This window comes from Astyanax mexicanus, chromosome 12 (assembly GCF_023375975.1).
Source record: "Astyanax mexicanus isolate ESR-SI-001 chromosome 12, AstMex3_surface, whole genome shotgun sequence".
Taxonomy (NCBI): domain Eukaryota; kingdom Metazoa; phylum Chordata; class Actinopteri; order Characiformes; family Acestrorhamphidae; genus Astyanax; species Astyanax mexicanus.
Window position 1 is genome coordinate 730,531 of NC_064419.1, and position 20,401 is coordinate 750,931.

The 20,401-nt window shown below is 38.8% G+C and overlaps 1 protein-coding gene and 1 long non-coding RNA gene across 5 annotated transcripts in view; both read left to right on the forward strand.

Moving 5' to 3' along the window:
• The window catches only part of LOC125806220 (uncharacterized), a 148,656-nt gene extending 130,110 nt beyond the window's left edge, over positions 1-18,546 (forward strand). The window contains exon 2 of the long non-coding RNA XR_007441506.1: positions 16,634-18,546. This is a non-coding gene — a long non-coding RNA (uncharacterized LOC125806220). The remainder of the gene's footprint in view (positions 1-16,633) is intronic.
• pxnb (paxillin b) overlaps positions 1-18,546 on the forward strand; it is a 36,184-nt gene extending 17,638 nt beyond the window's left edge. Inside the window, exons 2-14 of one of the 4 annotated variants that reach the window (XM_049486245.1) lie at positions 3,731-3,939; positions 5,497-5,582; positions 6,122-6,258; positions 7,063-7,255; positions 7,387-7,513; positions 8,489-9,748; positions 10,845-11,108; positions 11,297-11,683; positions 12,140-12,286; positions 13,255-13,428; positions 13,753-13,834; positions 13,934-14,082; positions 14,968-18,546. In XM_049486245.1, coding sequence (XP_049342202.1) covers positions 3,731-3,939; positions 5,497-5,582; positions 6,122-6,258; positions 7,063-7,255; positions 7,387-7,513; positions 8,489-9,748; positions 10,845-11,108; positions 11,297-11,683; positions 12,140-12,286; positions 13,255-13,428; positions 13,753-13,834; positions 13,934-14,082; positions 14,968-15,234 — 3,482 coding nt within the window. In that variant the 3' untranslated portion in view covers positions 15,235-18,546. The remainder of the gene's footprint in view (positions 1-3,730; positions 3,940-5,496; positions 5,583-6,121; positions 6,259-7,062; positions 7,256-7,386; positions 7,514-8,488; positions 9,749-10,844; positions 11,109-11,296; positions 11,684-12,139; positions 12,287-13,254; positions 13,429-13,752; positions 13,835-13,933; positions 14,083-14,967) is intronic. The other 3 variants (XM_049486246.1, XM_022670566.2, XM_022670565.2) reach the window with 3 other exon arrangements.
• Positions 18,547-20,401: the final 1,855 nt, after the last annotated feature.

Consider the following 20,401-nt stretch of genomic DNA (forward strand, 5'->3'; position numbering starts at 1 on the left):
ACAACAACAATTATATATATCATAGTTCTTAATTCCATCTAGAAGGAAGCCAAGTATACTTAATGAGTATATCTTACAGTAAGCAACAGTAAACAAAACTGTAATTTTTAATACTTAATCTTAATTTCTTTCATAGTCAAGTGAGCGCTGGATGTTAATCTACACATTTTAATCTATGTATTTTAGTGTGGTTAGCAGCAGCGCTAACCGCAGCTAGCAGCGCTTAGCGCTAGTAAACACTGCCCGTTAGTGCTACAATGAGGATTGGCACTGTCAGCTAGCAGATTGTCTTACGTAGCCTGTTTTAACACAGTAAAAATGCAGAATACAGTCCAATATACTCTCTCTTTTCTGAACGGTGAAAGAGCTAGTGCTGCAGTTATTGGCTAATGCTAATACTTCTCTAGTCTCTGTGCTGTTGAAACTTCACCTAAACTCCTGTATAACTCTGTACTTCAGTAAAGTGGCTTTGCTGCTCCTTAATACCTGAATGGTAGAATTCATACATAAGGCAGACTGTCGATTTTTTGGAAATTAAAGGATTTTAAGTGAAAAAAGGGCACTATTTATTCTGCAGTTAAATGACGTGTGTTCTGTCCTGTATGGCAGATATGGATTTGGGATTGTCTTTAAGCATGTGCTGTATTTGGCAGCGTGATGGAGGGCAGTTAGACTGTGTGGAATGAGGCACTGACTCATGCAGGCGCTGAATCTGTTTAGAGAGACACATGAACTCAGAGGCTGCAGAGAAATAACTCACTACTGTTTCCATCCGCCTGGAAGATCCCCCGTTTCATTTTAAGCTCTGTTGTTCTTCGGGCTGTGCGGCTATTTAAAGAGTTAACCACATGCTCACTGACTTAACCTGCTGTCTTTTATTTTTATATTAGAATGATATATATTTCTTTCAGTGAGTAACATCAGTAATGAATAATGCACTGAAGAGAGCAGCCCTCCAGGTACACATATTTTAGCATGCATTGATTTGCATAACGTGTGTCGACGTGCTGCAGGGAGGGGCTGTGACTAATAATATTGGGATTGTGTCACTAACTGCGCACATGCACTATGAGTTGTTTTAAAACATAGTGCACCACAACTAAAAGTACATTCTTTTTAATGTAGTGAGTAAAGTATAGAAGTGTGTGGTTTGGGACTTTAGCTAAATATAACCGTTCAAATTTTTACTGGGGCAATATGTGTCAATGATTTTAAGTTTATTTTATAGCACCTTTTATACACACAGACAATTTAAAGTGTTTTACAAAAAAATGTAAGACTCCGTGTAGAACAAGTTTAAAAGAAGGTTAAAATAAATTATAAATGAAAGGTAAAAAACATTTATAATAGAATTAAAATGAAGAAAGAAATACAGTTAAGACATAATACAGAACAATGTTTAAAGAAAATTAGAAAAATATGCAAGTAATAAAAACTAAGAACAAATTAAAATCAATACAAGAAACAAAAATACTAACAATGTGCAAAGAAGACCAAGTTAATCAGTGTGGAAAGCGCAGGTAAACAGTAGGGGTGTCACGATTCTCTAAATCCTCGATTCGATTTCATTTTCGATTTGAGGGTCACGATTCGATTCGATTCTCGATTTTCTTGTTTTTTTTTCTTGTTATTATTTTATGCCTCATAAAATTTAAATAATATATTTATTATTATTATTATTATTATTATTATTATTATTATAAATATTATAAATATTATTATTATTATTTATTAAGATATATATGGTAATGCCATCTAGTGACTTTTTTTGGTAGCAACAGTGTGCACTATTAAAACAAGCAGTTTATCAGAGCTGTGTGTGGATGGCTGGTGAAACTGCTCATTACATGAAGCTGCAGTTCTTCATCCAACCACTAGTCGGAGCTGCAGCAGCACAAGCCCCGCTCTCTTCACTCAGTCACTACTTCAGTACAGCCCAGCCACGGGCTACAGAGCTCAGCCAGTCCGTTTTTACTGTTTCTGTAAACAAATAAAGGTTTTAACCCCACTAACCGGATAATACAGCTCACTACAGTTCATCTTTCAGCCCAAGCAGCTAACAGCAGCAGGTTAGAACAGCCGACACGGAGTCACTGCTGGGATTACATTATAAACAGGTCAGTTAGCGCGCTGCTAACCTCAGGATGTTTATAACTACGGAGTTTAGTGGACACACCACGGCCGCCAGGTAAGTCTTTTAAAGGCTACTGAAGACTATTAAAGGCTATTAGAGTGTAACCCCTGGCTCCCAGGGGTTACAAGAGGTTATTGAAAGCATTATTGGGGGGCAGAAATCAGTACAGGCTGGTTAGATAAGTGATGTGGGTATTGTCTTATAAATATTTACACATAACTTATATCTCTCCTGAAAAGCTTTTATTTTAGTCAGAAACACGCTTGTGTTTACTTTATCTGAGAGAAAGATGTTTTTTTAATTCAATGGAAAGCAACAGGTGTAGTCAATTATAAGTTTAAGATTTTTAATCCACCTCACTGTGATCTATAGTCAGTGTTCTCAAGTCACACTGACACACGCATTTCAGCGAGTTCACACGCTCTCACCTGCGCGCACCCACCCCTCCGTTAGATACAGATACAAAACCTGCGCGCCCAACCCCCGCCCCCCCTCCCCCGTTGGACAGATAAAAACAGTGATCACACTCCCGCCGACTGCGCTCATGCAGTGGCTATCTCTATTTAAATGAATAGGATGCGCTGTGTTGGTGCCGCGCCATTTGCGTAGCGCGCTGCGCTATTTGCGTAGCGCGCTGGAGGGATCGTCGATCCTCTTTTTGACTTCGATACTCGAGATCGTGACCTCATTTCGATTCGATTTCGATAAAATATCGAGATCGTGACACCCCTAGTAAACAGATATTTTTTCAGCTTTTTCTTAAAAGAGGTTACATTTTGAGCAAAACACATCACAGCTTCTGGAAGTTTGTACAATATTAGTGCTGCAAGTAAAGGTTTTGTAACTATAACACATTAGGTATAGCTATTTTTGTGGCAGTACAATTCCTTGAAGGGAGAATGATTTGAAATTTTCATTTAATTATTATGGTTAAACACTTTTTAATATATCTGAATAACTGAACATTGTTATGGCCTGTTTTGTTTTATATTAATGCTTTATTTTGGTTTGTCATTTAGTGAAATGTGGATTATTTCATATTGATAAAGGTTTACAGCTGCTTCACACAACAGCCATTGAGCTTTTATTTTACCCACAGTTCCACTTGCCTACACACTGCCTGTAGTTGTTGTTTTGGAGGTGTGCATCTGTTCCATCTATGCATCAAGCTTATAATCTGCCTTACGAATACGTATTGCACATGTAGAAATTCCTATGTAGTTATGCCTACTAAAATAATATAGTTATTTAATAAAATATTAATAGTTTTTTAAGTGTATGTAGGCTTACTCCCTCTTTTAAGAGATCTGTGTTTTTTATTTCTGAAAGTAAAATGCAGATATGAATTTTAAAGTGATTTTACAAAGAACATTGACTGGTGTTGTAAGAGCTGAAGTAATCACTTGTACAGGAATAAACTTCCCACCCTTTAGCCTTTTATTAAAGCAATCTTTGCCTGGATGCGTGAAATAACATGCCCACTGTGATGTGGTAATATGGAGGAGCCTAGACTGCAGTAACTCTCAGCATGTACTTGTGTAATAATGCACATAATGTACTGACTGTAACAAAGATGGCATTGTCTTCTCCTTGCAGACGCGTTACTGGCGGACCTAGAGTCCTCCACCGCTCACATCCCCAAGTGTCCAGTGTTCCTGCCGGAGGAGACGCCCTACTCGCTCCCCAGCGGCGGCAGTCTTCTCCAGGATGACCCTGCTCCTCCTCCCCTGCCCCCTCCACCCTCTTCTGAGGCTCTGAACGGATCTCTCCAGAACCGACCCGACTCTCACCACTCCTCACAGCAGGTGAACGAATCTCACTGTGTGCTTTCATTCCCTTAACTATCATAGGCAAATTTTACTCGCTGCAGATACAGTGCTAAAGCAGATTGATTACAGAAGTGGGTAAACTATGGAAGATTACAGAAGTGGGTTATTTCAGAAGTACCTTGTTGGACTATTTTTAGTTAAGTTTGAACCAAAAATGCAGGTGTGTCAAATGACCCAGATTGGACCAAACCGTAGTTGTGTATGTTCATTCTTAAGATTTGTCTTCAAACTCTATACTAAGCCTTTTGTTTACACTATAGTTTGTTTCAAACTATCTTTTAAAACTGAAATAACAAAAAAGATGCAGACCTTTCAGACCTCAAATAATGCAAAGAAAACAAGTTCATATTCATAAAGTTTTAAGAGTGCAGAAATAATCAATATTTGGTGGAATAATCCTGGTTTTTAATCACAGTTTTTTTATGCATCTTGGCATCATGTTCTCCTCCACCAGTCTTACACACTGCTTTTGGATAACTTTATGCTGCTTTACTCCTGGTGCAAAAATTCAAGCAGTTCAGTTTGGTGGTTTGATGGTTTGTGATCATCCATCTTCCTCTTGATTATATTCCAGAGGTTTTCAATTTGATAAAATCAAAGAAACATATGATGCATAAAACTTGCTTTATGTATGTTTAAAAATCAGTTAAATAAGGTGTTTAAGTGCAGAAGCAGAAATATTTACTGAAACCATGTGACCGTATTGCACAAAATGTTCACAGCATGTTACAGGATGTTGAACCACTGCGTTAAAAAAAAAAAGCCTAGAGCCACATTTAGTTTGTCCTGCATGTTATCAGATGTGTGTGCTTCGTTCTTCCACTCGATAATTTTTAATTTTAACTCATTCTACAGAAAAAAAGGATTAATCTATCTGTTTTAATATTTTACATTCTGTTTGCACAAATTGTCGAAGTCCACAAATCTCTTGCGTACCTTGTTGAGTAGAGTGAATCTCTGCAAACCAGCATTCCATCTCTCTTCAAGACCGTACACGCTGATGCAGAGGCATGCAGCATACCTCGTAGTTCCTAAGGGCCTTCTTACAGAACAGAAGTTGCCAGATATTTCAAAATCCCTCTGTGCATCATGTGTGCTCCTTTCAAATTGACCACAGTGGGGCGATGTGTAATAGGTTGCCCAACAGTTCTAATCCTCAAACCTGCAAACAATATGGACCTAAAATATTATGCTTAGTTTTGATGTCTGCAATATTAATTTGCAATGCTAAAAATAATAATAAAAAATCTATATATAAAAATATTAGATAATATTGTGCTATTGTCAAAAACCTGTAAAGAACTCTTTTATGTAGAAGTGATTTTCTTATTTTGTGTATTTTTCTACAGTTATCTACTGTACCCACCTAGAGAGAGCAAGGTTAATATCACCCAGGCTTAAGTCTAATGTTTGATTTTTATGTGCATTAAATAGTCTAAATGTAATTGTGATATGAAAAGTGACTATAATGACTGTATATTTATGGTGTTTAATTATCTGTTATCTGTGGTTTGTGTTTTCTTCTCTCATTAGTCTCTTGGCTCTGTCCAAAAAAGTACATTATCTCGGGACAGCAGTAGCCCTCCACTCTCTCATACTGAAGACGACCACGTCTACAGGTCAGTAACTACAACAGTCCACATGCTGATGTCTGTGTTTATTGAAGAAACCTGACCTGTGCCGGTTTATGGACTTGTTGAGGATAGTCCTTGAATTTTGAAAGAGAGAAAAGAAGAAAAGAAGAAAACTTACCTGGATGTTTCAATATATATATATATTTTTTTTTACAATAAACAGATTTTAGTCACTAAAGACAAAACAGACTATATCATTACTGCTACTGTGAGCTGATGCTGGAGTTACAGCCAGAGCAGAGTTTAAGAGCTTTTTTAAAATTGATGTATGCAGTACTGAAACATTAGCTTTTATTCTCTGTTGAGGAAATGAGAACATTTTTCAGAATAAAAATAATTAAACTTTTTATAAACTGATTTTGCTCAATTGCTTTATATGAACCCATTAATTTTTCACTCAATCTGGAGAACCGTCTTGTGACCCTACCAACATCTTTTAAAAATCTGCTCCAGGTTTAAGTGTGTAGTCTCCTCTTTAGAGATTCTCTGACCTGATGTTTTTCCATGTTTTTTTGTGATTCCAGTTTCCCCAACAAGCAGAAGACATCCGACTCTTCTGCAGCCATGAGCTCTGCACTGGGCAGCAACCTGTCTGAGCTGGACCGCCTCCTGTTGGAACTCAACGCTGTCCAGCAGAACACGCCTTCCTTCCCCAGCACAGGTACAGCATGTTAATCTTTCACTGCTTCACATAACAAACAGGGTTCTTTATTTCTCTTAATATACACTATAATATACACAATATCGCCAAAATTATCCCTTTGCCTTCATTGTGTTTGGAGATGTTGGTGAGGTTTGCATGGAGCTTCTTGATCATGAGTCTCTCTATGCTCTACTGTTTTTGATCTAATGAAGATCTACAAGAAGTTTAGAGCTCTGTAGTGATTATTTTACATTTCCAGTCGCTTCCACTGTGTTATAATATCACTGACAGTTGGCTGTGGACTATTTAGTAGTGAGGAAATTTAGGTGTTTGGTTTGGTTTTATACACCTGTGGCCATTAGGGCTGCAATGATTAGTCGATATAATCGACAATGACGCTTATTTTATTTTATCGACTACAAATTTTATTGTTGACTAATCATTCATTTGTAACACTACCACATTACACAAAGTGCTGGGGAGAGAAGCACAATGGGAGATAAATGGGGGTAAATGGCTCACTTTCACAGGCTACACTCAACTTAGTTTGTTCTCCAAAACTTCCCAAACACAACAGATTACATATTTACTCAATAAATATCAGAACCTTCCACATTTAAACATCATCTGAATATTTATATGGCTTTTAAATTTATATGGCTTATGCTCAGCTGTTTCTATCATTTTTTTTAGAGGTGGAGAACGTGGCAGAAATAATCGTTGACTAATCGATTCTTCAAAAAAAAATAATCATCAGATTAGTCGACTACCAAAAGTCTCAGTGTAACTATAAAGTTCATTTTATTTTTTGTTGTTCCACAGAAGATGCAGCCCCTCCTCTTCCTCCCTGTAGTTCTGCACATTATATCCAGGAAAACGGAGCCCACCCAGGCATTACACTGACCCCAGCCACCAAGGAAAAGCCTCAGAGAAATGGAACCAAGGGTCCGGAGGAAGGGCGGCCCACGGTGGAGAGCCTGCTGAACGAGCTGGAGTGCTCCATACCCACCCCTACGTAAGATCTCCCAGTTTACACACACTTAGTTATAGTTATGGATGCTGACAGACTGATGAATTTGTGTACAGAAATGGGCTTTTTTCTTCTTCTTTGTTTCATCTATTAATTCTGTAATCTTGCATAAGCAGGCCTACACCCGCTCTCCTGCAAGTCGATGCGCCCACCGAGCAGCAGGGTCGAATGTCGGCCACCTCAGCTACGCGAGAGCTGGATGAGCTCATGGCCTGCTTGTCTGATTTCAAGGTGCAGAGCAATGTGAGTGCATGATTGTATGTCCTAAAGGCAGTGTGTGATGAGTCTTCACAGCATACTTACTGTATGTAATGGTAATAAGTGTGATTTTAAAATGATTATATTTGTTGGAAACGATACTTAACTGTCCAACTAACCTTAAGGTGCCTAGTTGGGGTGGATATATGGAGATATTTGGAGTGCATTTATAGTATCATGAAATTCTGGAATATTGACTACTTCTACAAATCTGATCAAATTCTTGTATATTTTTTTTTATATCAGTTAAGAGGTATTTTATTTTCATTTTGTTGCAGTAGTGTATTCCTAAAATCATGCGTTGTCATATTGCCAAGAGTATCGTTATTGCGAGATAGCATAAAATATTGTGATAGTGTTTTTTTTTTTTTTAGGGGCGTATCGCCCACCGCAGGACTAATTTATTATGGTAGTTCAAAACATCTGTGTTACTTAAATGTTAGGGACGTGTCTTAGGGATTTAAGATCATAATATTACATTACGCTACATTAAATTTAGCATACGCTTTTGTCTACAATAATGATGCACATAGACGTACATGGAAATAGTGGGATAAAGGGGGAAGGGAGGGGAAGAAGGAAATGAGGTTAGAAGTAGTTAGTTTGTTAGAGGTGTTATGAGAATAAGTGCTCTTTGAAGAGCTCTGTCTTCATCTATCTTTGATAAAAAATAGGGATATTTGATACCAGCTATCAATAATGTTTCAATAACGAAAACGGTAGGTACAGTAAATCACAATATAGATATTTTGTCCAACCCCTAGTGCCCAGTCTGTTTATTAAGGAGGTGTACATTCCATTCAATCACTTTTCCTGTGTTTCATTCTTTCAGTTTTTCCTTATTTTGTTTTAATGTCTTTCCATCTAATCTCAGCTGTTTCTGTATTTTCTTTCCTTTCTACCTGTTTTAATCTTTCCCATCTTTCTTTTCTTTCCTCCTCTTCCTGTGCATTCCTCTAGCCAAGTTCTTTGGGTTCTCTGAATTCTGAGCCTCTGTTTGATCAGTCCGCCAACTTCTCTACCGTTGTGGAAATTCATTCTCCTCCTGCCACAGTTGCCCCTGTTGTAGTTTCCCCGACGCCCATTCTCCCAGCTAAACCAGCTAGCTACTCCCCGCTGTCCTCACCTCCAATGTCCTTTGAGCTTCACATAGTGGAAGATTCAAGTGAATCAGGAACTACAGTATCAAGAAGTGCCCCAAAATCTACCCCATCTTCCCTCCTGTCGACCCCTTCAGCTTTTACGCAAGCTAGCAGTCGGTACTCCCCTGTGACAAACCCAAACACTGATTCTGACAGGGTCATTGATGTTTCTGCCTCCACCATGAGCGCCGAGCTGGACTCGCTTGTTGTTCTGTCCCAAACCATCACCACCACCAATGTGTCCATCACTAGCTCAAGTGTAGGGACTGTTCCAGGATCTCCTTTGTCTTTTTCATCGGTTACTAAATCTCCTAGTCCCTTAACTCTCACTGGCAGTAGGAAGACTCTAGATCGCTCTAGTCCTCTGGTTACCCAAGCTTCTAACGGTCTCTATACTCACATACCTTCTCCTGAACCCCAACTTTCTTATCCATCCAACATTTCTGTACCTATAAGTGAACCTGCTTTTATACCGTCGTCTCCAAAACCTGACTCCCCTCGACGCCCAACGCCTCCAAAAAGCTTGTCTCCTCTCCCCTCCTTGTCCATACCCAAGACGTCCAGCCCTAAACCACCTCCTGCTGCCCAACCTGACCTCAACCCAATCTCTGTTTCACCAAGACCCCCTCCACCAACTGGATTTGAAGCTCCAGAGCAGGAACCATCTCTGGAAGATGCTTTGGACAATCTCTTGTCTATGAGCTTCAACAAGCCTGGGGGTGAGATTCCTCGCGTGGTTCCCAAAGTGATCCCGACTGCTCGGCACGAGGTGTTTGAGGAGGCGATCATGGCGGCGGATCGAAGGGTGATGCAGCCGGACACGCATACGGAAAGTGAGGCGGGAGACGGGCTTCTGGAGGACCAGTCGGACTGCAGGAGCGATCTGCTCGACTGGGCAGACATGGAACTGAAACTACCCTACGATGGAGCAGATGGTTCTATGACCCCTATGACTGAGGCCAGCTGGATGGATGAGTCTCTTACCCCGTCCTCCTGTCCTGGTACTCCCGATGCCCAGATGGACCTACCCATACTGCACTCTGCCAGCCCGATGGACAGGATTTCGGCATCTGGACATGTATGGATTGGATTGTACTCTTATTGCATTTGTAGAACGGAGTGCTGTGGAGTGTCATGAAGTAGTGTTGTTATTGTTGAATGGTCAACTGTGTGTGTGTGTGTGTGTGTGTGTGTGTGTGTGCACCAGTGCTTAGCATGCCAAGGCTTGCAGTGTTGCAGGGCATGTTGGTGTACTAAATACTGCTGTTTGGAGTTGGCACCCATTGGATGTTAGGTCTTTAAACTAGGTTTAAGAATTCATTTTTGTTTTGATCCTAACTGTAAAAGCGATGGCCTAATCTCACATTGGTGATTGCATGAAGCTGCTGCTTGACCTTCTCCTGTCTCACAAGCAAGTGGCTGGATCCGGTGCAACTTCACTGCACAACAAAGTGCCCGGCAACAAATTCAGTGATCAAAAATTAGTACGAGAATTTCTGATTTATAAGAGATGCAAAAAATAACCAACACGTTTCCACACCTCAGGCCTTCATCGGAGTCAAAAATACAAAAATTTAATGACTTCCCAGGTTTTAAAACACACATGATTACAAAACAACCAATGAGAACACTCCTTGTACTGAAGGTCACATAATCAGCCAATGAGGGGCTGAGAGCTCAATTCCACAGAAATTCACAAACACAGTTAGTCATCAATTTTATTAAGAAAAGACATTTGTGCAAAAACACACAAGTAGGGGAAAAAACTGTGAAACTGACAAAGTTTCTTTAGGTAATTTGGGGAAATAGGGGTCGGGAATGTTTATCATGAAATCCTCATTCATACCTTCAGAAAATACACTTTTAAGAGAAAAGTTTCTTTTTTTTTATCTTACAAGTTTATTTCCTGAAGGTATGAATGAGGATTTTATGTTTTAAAAAAACTAGGATGTTGTTATATATATTTTGTCTTTTACCCTGATGAAGGCCTGAGTTGCAAAATGCATTGGTTATGTTTTATATCTCTAACAAAAAAAACATATTTGATCACTATCTCACAAGCAACAACGACTAAAATCAGTTGGACTAACCCTCCCCTACATCTGACCGCACAGCATGCCCTGTTCACTGAGGGGGGGTACCATCTGATCAGGTCTTTGCCCCTACTGTCTCAGCTCAAGTCTGTGATCAGACGCACCAAGGAAACCCCCAACGTACACCCTATGTACCGGGACGGCCTTATCCGCAGGAAGATGGGCCCACTCATCTTCCACAAGAGTAGCTCACAAGATCGGCTTATTGAGGAACTGCAGGGCAAGCTGGGAATTGCTCGCAAGGAGCGTCTCAAGAAACAGCCAGACGATTGGATGACCGAGGGGGTCATCGTCATGTCGAACCCCAAGCGCTCTCGAGAAGACCACAGCAAGGAGGTTGATAAGGTACATGAGTGAAATCGAGGGAGAATTTTTGGATATGCCCGGAGACTTGCATCTCTATTAATTATTAATCTTTAATTGATGATCTTTAGTTATTTACTTTTTCTGATCATTATTTTCACCCTCTGCAATATTCCTCTACTCTTTCCTTTCCTCCCCTTCTCTGTTCTCTCTTTCTTTATCTCCTTTAGATCATCATTCCCCCAGAATCTCCTCTTCCTCAGAGGAAGGTGATCCTTCCTCCTCCGTCTCCCCCAGCCCCTCGACCCCCTCCTCCCGTCGAGGAGCCGAAACGTCCCCCTGTGGTGAAAGCAGCTCCGGCTCCACCTCCCCCTCCTCCAGCCCCATCTCCACCTCCCAGGGAGCCGACACCTCCGCCCAAGCCCCCTGTAGAACCTCCAGCCCCGGTCAAGCCCCCCACACCCGAGCCTGTACCGCCCCCACCTCCTGCCCCTAAGCCCGCACCCACACCCCCTCCTCTTGTTCAGCCTCCCCCAGCTTCCCCGGTTATCCCTCCCAAAGTGCTGGTGTCTGTGGGTTGCCAGACGGAGTACGACCCCCTCTTCCCCCCGATGCAGGTGCAGGCATGGAGTTCCCACTGTTCTGTTCTGTTCTAATGAAGGCAGACTTTAGCTCGTCTCTGATTTCGATAAGCTTAATAAATTGATAAATACTTGGCAGACATCCTGTTGTATTTTCAGACTGATAGGCGAAAAAGTGTGTGTATAAAAAAGTTTGTGTGTGTGTAAGAGTGTTTTCAAGAGCAGCGTGCAAGTGTGTGTGCGTGTGTGTGTATGGTTCCAGCTCTATCCCATAGCTCATAAATCATATTTTGGCTCAGTGCAGAGAGAGGTGCTTCAGGGAGTCAGGGCCTGTAATCTGTAATCACGGACTGAGACTGTAAGATAATGTTGTGTGTTGTGTTTTTATTTCTTTTCTTTTTCTTAAAAAATTGCCTTGGGGTTGTGACTTGTTTAGCACTGAACTAGTTTTTAGTTTAGTTCTTATTTTTTCCTGCTCTCGTTTTTATTTAGATCATGGCGCAGGGTAAGCCTCCACACACCCAGGTGAATAAACTGGACAACATGTTGGGCAGCCTGCAGTCTGACCTGCACAAGCTGGGCGTGCAGACTGTGGCTAAAGGAGTGTGCGGAGCTTGCTGCAAACCGATTGTTGGGCAGGTAAAGGCACTCATTAGGTCAGGCCCTGCTGTGCCACTGTGCCACAGTAGAGATGCTAGTCTTAATTAGGGCTTTAGCATTGAGATCACAGTTTACACATGCAATAATCACATGGCAGAACGAGCAGTGATTTTGTGCACAGTCAGTATAACATTTTCTAAACATTTTTGCTGCTTAATGCAAAGAAAAAAAATCACTGGCTGGGTATCGTGTGTTTTAAAATGTTTAATTCCATACAAGTGCAGTACCTTTTAATTAGATTCAGATACCCAAACAGTACTTTTTTCCCCCAATACCTTTTTTCTAAATTGCAACCAAAATAATACAAAAAGCTATAATAATTCTCACACAATGGCTTTATTTAACAGCCAATTATGATGATTAATCTCATCTAATGTATATATGTGTATATATATATATATTTGTAATAAATTGTTTTATAAATTGTATATTTTTTTGACCTATCTGTACTCAGTAGTACCGTTATACATTTTGGTCGGTACCATTTTTATGGTATTTAATTTCGATACCCAGCCCTTCACAAGGCTACTAATCTGTCTCTGGTGTACCCTATAGTCTAGCTTAGGATTTTATGTACCAAGTACTCACATAATCAGCCAATGAGGCTGACCGTGGAAGCCCACAGTGAAACCACTTTCTCCCAAAACTTCTGAAAAGTCCTTTTAAAATTCACAAACAGTTAGTCATCAATTTTATTAAGAAAATACTTTTGTGCACGAACACACAGAGGACAATCCTGACCCCATTTTCCCAAGTTCCCAAACTAAACTATTTTATTGTAAAATCCTCATTCATACCTTCAGATTCAATACCTTCAATTTTGTTGGATGCCAACCAATGTTCTTTCTTTTATGTGAAACATCCTATGAAAAAAAGTAATTCTGAGATTGATTTAAATGTTGTAAAATGTTGATGCATTAATTCTTTGTGTGTGTGTGTTGATACAGGTGGTAACAGCCATGGGCCGCACATGGCACCCGGAGCACTTTGTGTGCACGCACTGCCAGGAGGAGATCGGTTCTAGAAACTTCTTTGAACGTGACGGACAGCCGTACTGTGAGAGGGACTATCACCACCTCTTCTCTCCTCGGTGCTACTACTGCAACGGCCCCATTCTGGATGTGAGAACAGCATGAGCACTATCCAGTATCTGCTGTAGGACTGTCACAACTACTGAATTAAATATTATCTTATTGAATAATCTACAGTTATTACCAACTAGCTCATTACAATAAAATACACTCTTCTTTCAGTCTTGAAGCAAGGAGTTTCTGGAGGTGCTGAACAATAGTTACTGGTTTTCCTTCACTTTGCTGTGAAAGAAGCTCCAGCTCATCCCAATTAAATCACCTCAAATCACCTTAATCTCAGTTCATCAGCTTTAGATCAGGAGATTAATGTAGAGGAATAACACTAAATGTATTATTATTGTTCTCCCTCTACAGAAAGTAGTGACTGCTCTGGACAGGACATGGCATCCTGAACATTTCTTCTGTGCTCAGTGCGGTGCGTTCTTCGGCCCTGAGGGTGAGTACCTCCAGCATCCCAGCATCCTGTGTGTTCTGTATTTATAACTATGATCAGCTGAAAACAATCTCATGTGTTTTGTTTGTTGGTTTGTTTCAGGTTTCCATGAGAAAGACGGGAAGGCGTACTGTCGTAAGGATTATTTTGACCTGTTTGCTCCTAAGTGTGGAGGCTGCGCCCGAGCCATCCTGGAGAATTACATCTCTGCCCTGAACAGCCTCTGGCATCCTGAGTGCTTTGTTTGCAGAGTATGTGTGAACTGAGGAAAATCAATAATATTATAAAATACGTTAGAAAACAATATGCTTGTCACACCTATATAAATTAACCTGACCTGTGAATATGCAGCTTAAAAAAAGGCTTGAAAATCTATACTAAAAACATTCTAGCTTAAACAAATTGATTTTGTATTTCATTCTATTGAGTGAAATGCATTTTTAAGTCAACAAACGTTTTTCCATAAAATTCTGCTTACTTAAAGGAGCAAAAAATAAGTTAAAACATAAGCATTATCAAAAGAAAATCGGTCTCATGTCATCTCTGTCTGTCTCTATCTCTCTCTATCTGTCTCTCTATTATCTCTCTATTTATATATCTCAATCTGTATGTATAGTTTAGATGCATTTTAGCTAATTTTATTTTATTTTTGTTATCTCTTATTAAATAATTAAATTAAGATTACATTGATTTAATATAAATATAAAATAAGGTCAAATAAATATTTAGATGAAATGGTTTGAGATCTCTCTATCTCTCTATCTGTCTCTATCTCTCTATCTGTCTCTATCTCTCTATCTCTCTCTCTATCTATCTCTCTCTCTATCTATCTATCTATCTATCTATCTATCTCTCTATAGCTTTAGCTGCATTATAGTTTTCTTCTCTTCGTTTTTATTTTATCTTTATTTATTATTATATAAGTTGTAATCTGATCATTTTATGTTTGTTTCATGTTTTTAAATGCCCTTTGTTTTCACTTATAAAGTTTAGGGTTTTAGTTTTTCCTCTTTTTGTCCATTCTGTTAGTCCATAAATGCTGGGCCACATTGATAACTAATCACCCTGAATGTAGCACTAAGTAAACATTTATTGATTGATAAATTGATTGATTTTGATCTGTGTGTGTTCTGCAGGAGTGTTTCACACCCTTCGTGAACGGCAGCTTCTTCGAGCATGACGGGCAGCCGTACTGCGAGGTGCACTACCACGAGCGGCGCGGCTCGCTGTGCTCCGGCTGCCAGAAGCCGATCACCGGCCGCTGCATCACAGCCATGGGCAAGAAGTTCCACCCAGAGCATTTCGTCTGTGCCTTCTGCCTCAAGCAGCTCAACAAGGGCACCTTCAAGGAGCAGAACGACAAGCCTTACTGCCACGGCTGCTTCGTCAAACTCTTCAGCTAGACTGACCGGAGAGAGTGTGTGTGTGTCTGTCTCTTTGTCTGTCTGTATGTCTGGTGCCTGTTGGAAAAGCAGTACAAGGCATTTTTGTTGGGTAGCACTCTATTCAGTGCACCTCTGAGTGTGTGTAAGTGTGTGTGAGAGTGTGGTGAAAGCTTGTGTAGGAGGAAGAAAGGTGAGGAGGAAGAAAGAAAGAGGTTAGAAGCTGTTAGGATAGATGTTCTGCTCACTGGTTGAGTCTGAAAGAAACCGTTTTAAGAATGTGGCTTCAGATCAGTTCTGTTTGGATCAGCTCGGTTAATTTTGGATCAGCTGATCTGAGAAAGTCTTTTAACTATGAAACACTGCTCTGTGGAGCGGGTGAGACGATGATGATGATGACTATGATGATGATGATGATGTAGTGAGGATCGTGCCATGGTGGCAAAATGTGATCACTGTTTGCAACGGTTGGGCGGCGAGTCGATTCGTTGCGACGAGAAATCTAATCAGTTTATATTACAGTGCTCAGTGCCTTGTTTTCTATCAGAAATTAATGGAAATATGAGAAATATACCAAAAAATTATTCTTTAGTAACAGATTATGTACATTTCTATGGAGAATGATATCTTTGTGTATGTTTGCCAACAAATACCAGCCTGTTTTAAAATAAAAATAAATCATGTTGGCCTACATGAGGTGGACAGGAGAGACAGGAAGTGTGGTAATAAGCCTTACGTCCACCCTAACGTATTTTTATTTTCTTTTTTTTTTTTTTTTTATGATATGCACGTTGTTGGAGTAGACTGAGACTCCAGTAGGCGTGGAGTTAATCCTACTGTTTATCAGAAAAAGAGAGATGTCGTCGAGGCTGTTCATTTTCATATTCAGGGGAGCATATGCACATTATTGAGCGAACTATATTGACCTTAACGCGTTTGGCTGTGTTACCGGTGAAATCTGCCAAATAACATCTCAGTTACGTTTTACTGTACTTCTGTACTGCCTATTCTTATTACTCTCAACATTTCAATAACCACTGATTTCTTTTTTTTTTTTTTTTTTAAGTCCTCCTCGAGTGAACTGTAGATGAGACACTGAGTGTGTTTACATGCTTATTTATAATCTGATATCTTCAGTTTATATCTGATTATTACAGCAGACATGTACAGAGCTTACTCTGATAACTCTTACTTATATTTTGTCAAATCTTTCCCCAATCTTAAGTAAAGAGACCTGGGTTTCTAAGAAAACTCTGGAAAAACTTGTAACCAAAGTATTCTCAGTATACACAAATTAGTGAAACTTGGGGACCTAAATTAAACACTGCATCTTTTGCACTATTAAATCCTTTAATTTTCCCCAAAATTGTCAGTGCATTTTATAATCCGGTGCTCCTTATGTATGAATTCTACCAATCAGGTATTAAGGAGCAGTAAAGCCACTCCACTGAAGTACAGAGTTATACAGGAGTTACAGTGAAGTTTCTCCAGCACCAAGACTGGAGCAGCATTAGCATTAGCCTCTAACCACTGTTTCCCTGTTCAGAGGTAAGCATTATCAGCCTGTGGCCTGAAGTTTCTCCAGCACTGCTGGAGCAGCATTAGCATTAGCCACTAATTAGCCACTTTCACCGTTCAGAGGTGAGTATTTCAGACTGTAGTCTGCGTGTTTACCATGTTAAAATAAGCTACATTAGACAAACCGCTTGCTAATATTGCCATAGCTTACCAGAACACTCAGGGTTCCTCAGTGTAATGCTGTCGACAGCATTAGCAGCTAACCGCAGCTAACCTTAGTATAAATCTGGAAATCTAAGCTTACTGTAAATAAACAGAAGCGCTTTACTCACACAAATAAACAGTTTTCAGGAGAGAAATCTGTGTAGATTAACATCCAGCGCTTGTTTGACTTTAAGTAAATATTTTTTTGCTTTAAGAATTACAGTTTTGTTAGCTTAGCTTACCTTTACAGGTTTCACCACCCAGCGGCGAGATCTGCTGAATTAGAAGGAAAACATGGTGACACCCCTGTTCCTTACTACTGTCACATAATGCAACTTATAGTGCGAGGAAAAAAAAAACAGTAATATTAATCTTTTAATTGATGTACATTATCATATTATTACCCAGGTTCAATATAAAATACTTTAATTTGATCAGATTAGCGACAATCTCTGATATTCTGTAGTAATCAGATTATTATAAAGTTAATGTAAACGCATTCAGTGTCCTAAAGCAGCTGTGACAATGTGCAGTTTTTAGCCCTTCGACACAGCGTATGATTTCAGATACGAATCTGAGAGGATTTCTCTCAAGTTTTGGCAATATTGATAACTGCTGTATTGTTGTTTTATGATTTATTCTAATGTATTTTCCTACCTTTTTTTTGTTTTTCTTTTTTTTTTTTGCATGAAAGTCTTAAATGTCACTCCAGTATTTTAAATAACTAGTCATAAAGAGTGAGGGTTATAATGATGCCAATGGTTTTTGAAACGTAGCCCCACTCTAAAGTCCCTCCTTATAATAAATAATGCTGGTGTGAAAGAGCTGGTTGCTTGTCCAGAATTTCAGTGACCCTGTATGGAGTATTATTATTATTATTATTATTATTATTATTATTATTATTATTATTATTATTATATATTGCATCAGATGAAAGATCGCATGTGAGACGTTACCGACAGCTCTTTATCTTTTATTTTATTTTATTTTTTTCTTCTCATAACCATTGAGATTATTGTTGTTGATTCTCAATGATGTTTGATAATGAAAAGATCTCTTCATGACTGATATGAGGACTCTACTCTGATTTTCAGCCTAATTTCTGTTTTCTCTAATTAATAAAATATATAATGATGCCACTTTTAATAGAGATGCTGTGATAATTCAGAGATCTGTCCTCTTTCTCGCTGTTCTTCTCGCTCAGACCTCTTCGTGCCAAAAGGAGGACTCACTCGATGGTCCTGATGGGGTGGATTTGCTGGCTAAACGACTTCACATCTGCCTCAGAACCCATTTATGGTTTTTAACACTGGTTTTTATTTTTATCTCCCCTTTTTTTTTTTTCTTTCGTGATGAGGGCTTCAGTATTTCTCTCCTCTCTGTTTGTTTAATTTATACTGTTCCAGTCTATTTTAGTGGGCCTTCATATAATAATCTGTTTTTATTTACCCAATGTGAACATTTGCTATGTTAAATTTTCCGTTCGTTTGTTTTCCATAACACTGTCACACTTTTTTTTGTCGTTCTGTGAGTTGTGGTAACTGACTGAGTTCATACCATTATATAAATATATCAATAAAATGCTTTGGTGTTTTCATGCACTTTGTTTCATAGCTGTGTCCTGCACGTTCATCTCAGTGTGTCTGTGTTTTCAATAAGGTCTGAGTACAGAACAGCCATAACATTTAAAACCACTAACATAATATACTATATTTCATATATTCAAGGATCAGACCAGCCTGGGTATCCTGTAGTCATTATGGGGTAATCAATATCAATGGCATCAGTTTTAATGTTATGGCCGATGCATGTATAATATGTTATTATTATGCATCCAATTAATCTGGGAACTTTAAGGGAAAATAATATTATGTGAATTAAATAAATACAAAGTTAACAGAGTCTCTTGCACTTGTTCGCTTGCACTTACACAGGAAAAATAGACTGTATTAAACTTATATACAGTTTGACATGCAGCTGATTTTCTCTTCTGGAGTGTGGAATATGGAGCTACACTAGTGTTTTTTGTCTATTAAAGTTCATGGTAAATGCACATGAAAAATTAAACATAAAATAAAAAGGCCCCCAGATTTAATAATAAAATAATAAAAGCTCTAGTCTGACCCCACAATACAAAAAAAGGGGAAGTATCAGCTTTTGAATATTTGTATCTCAATTTGAATCATGATTAATCACAGAACATAATTATTATTTAAGCAAATTGAGCACCAGTACTATAAATATAATTACATTCTGCCAATGTAACATTTAATTACTAGATGTTACTATCTTAAGAACAGGTAAAAAAAATTACATAAGATTAACCATCACTGATTGGTGGAAACTTCACACTAGATGTCGAGCAGTTTGGACTGTGTGTCTCTCCACTCTTCCTCCAGACTCTGATCCCTTGATTCACAAATGAAATGTAAAATTTACTGATGATCAGTGATGGTTTGGAGAGTCATGTCTGTCATCTGCTGCTGTTGATCCACTGTGTTTTATTATCAAGTCTAAAGTCAGTGCAGTTTTCCCACAAAATCTTACAGCACTTCATGCTTCTCTCTGCTGAAAACAACTTTTATGGAGATGCAGATTTCATTTTCCAGCAGGATTTGGCACACTGCCCACACTGCCCCAAAAGTACCAATTGGTCTTACATAATATTCTAATTTTCTGAGACACTGATTTATGGGTTTTCATTGGCTGTAAGCCATAATCAACAATAAAAGAAAAACGAAATACAAATAGATCACTCTGTGTGTAATAAATCTTATAGAATATATAAGTTTCACATTTTCAATTGAATTACTGAAATAAAGTAACTTTTCAATTGTATTACATTTTTTGGAGATGCACTAGTAAATGTTTATGTATACGCATATACAAAAATTACGAAACCTCCTAAAATCATGAGTTTCTTCGACTTTCTCAAATAAAAAAAAACCTCTGGAATATAATCAAGAGGAAGATGGATGATCACAAGCCATCAAACCACCAAACTGAACTGCTTGAATTTTTACACCAGGAGTAAAGCAGCATAAAGTTATCCAAAAGCAGTGTGTAAGACTGGTGGAGGAGAACATGATGCCAAGATGCATGAAAAAAAAACTGTGAATAAAAACCAACCAGGATTATTCCACCAAATATTGATTTCGGAACTCTTAAAACTTTATGAATATGAACTTGTTTTCTTTGCATTATTTGAGGTCTGAAAGCTCTGCATCTTTTTTTTTTTGTTGTTATTTCAACCATTTCTCATTTTCTGCAAATAAATAAATGCTCTAAATGAGAGCGAGAATGAGAGGAAGAACTGTTGTCTGTAGTTTATAGAACAAAGCAACAAGGTTCATTTTACTCAAACATAAACCTATAAACAATAAAATCAGAGAAACTGAGTAGGACTTTTATTTTGTAGTTTTTAGTTGTAGTGTAAGAGCTCCCCTCAGCGGTCATGCGGCGGTAC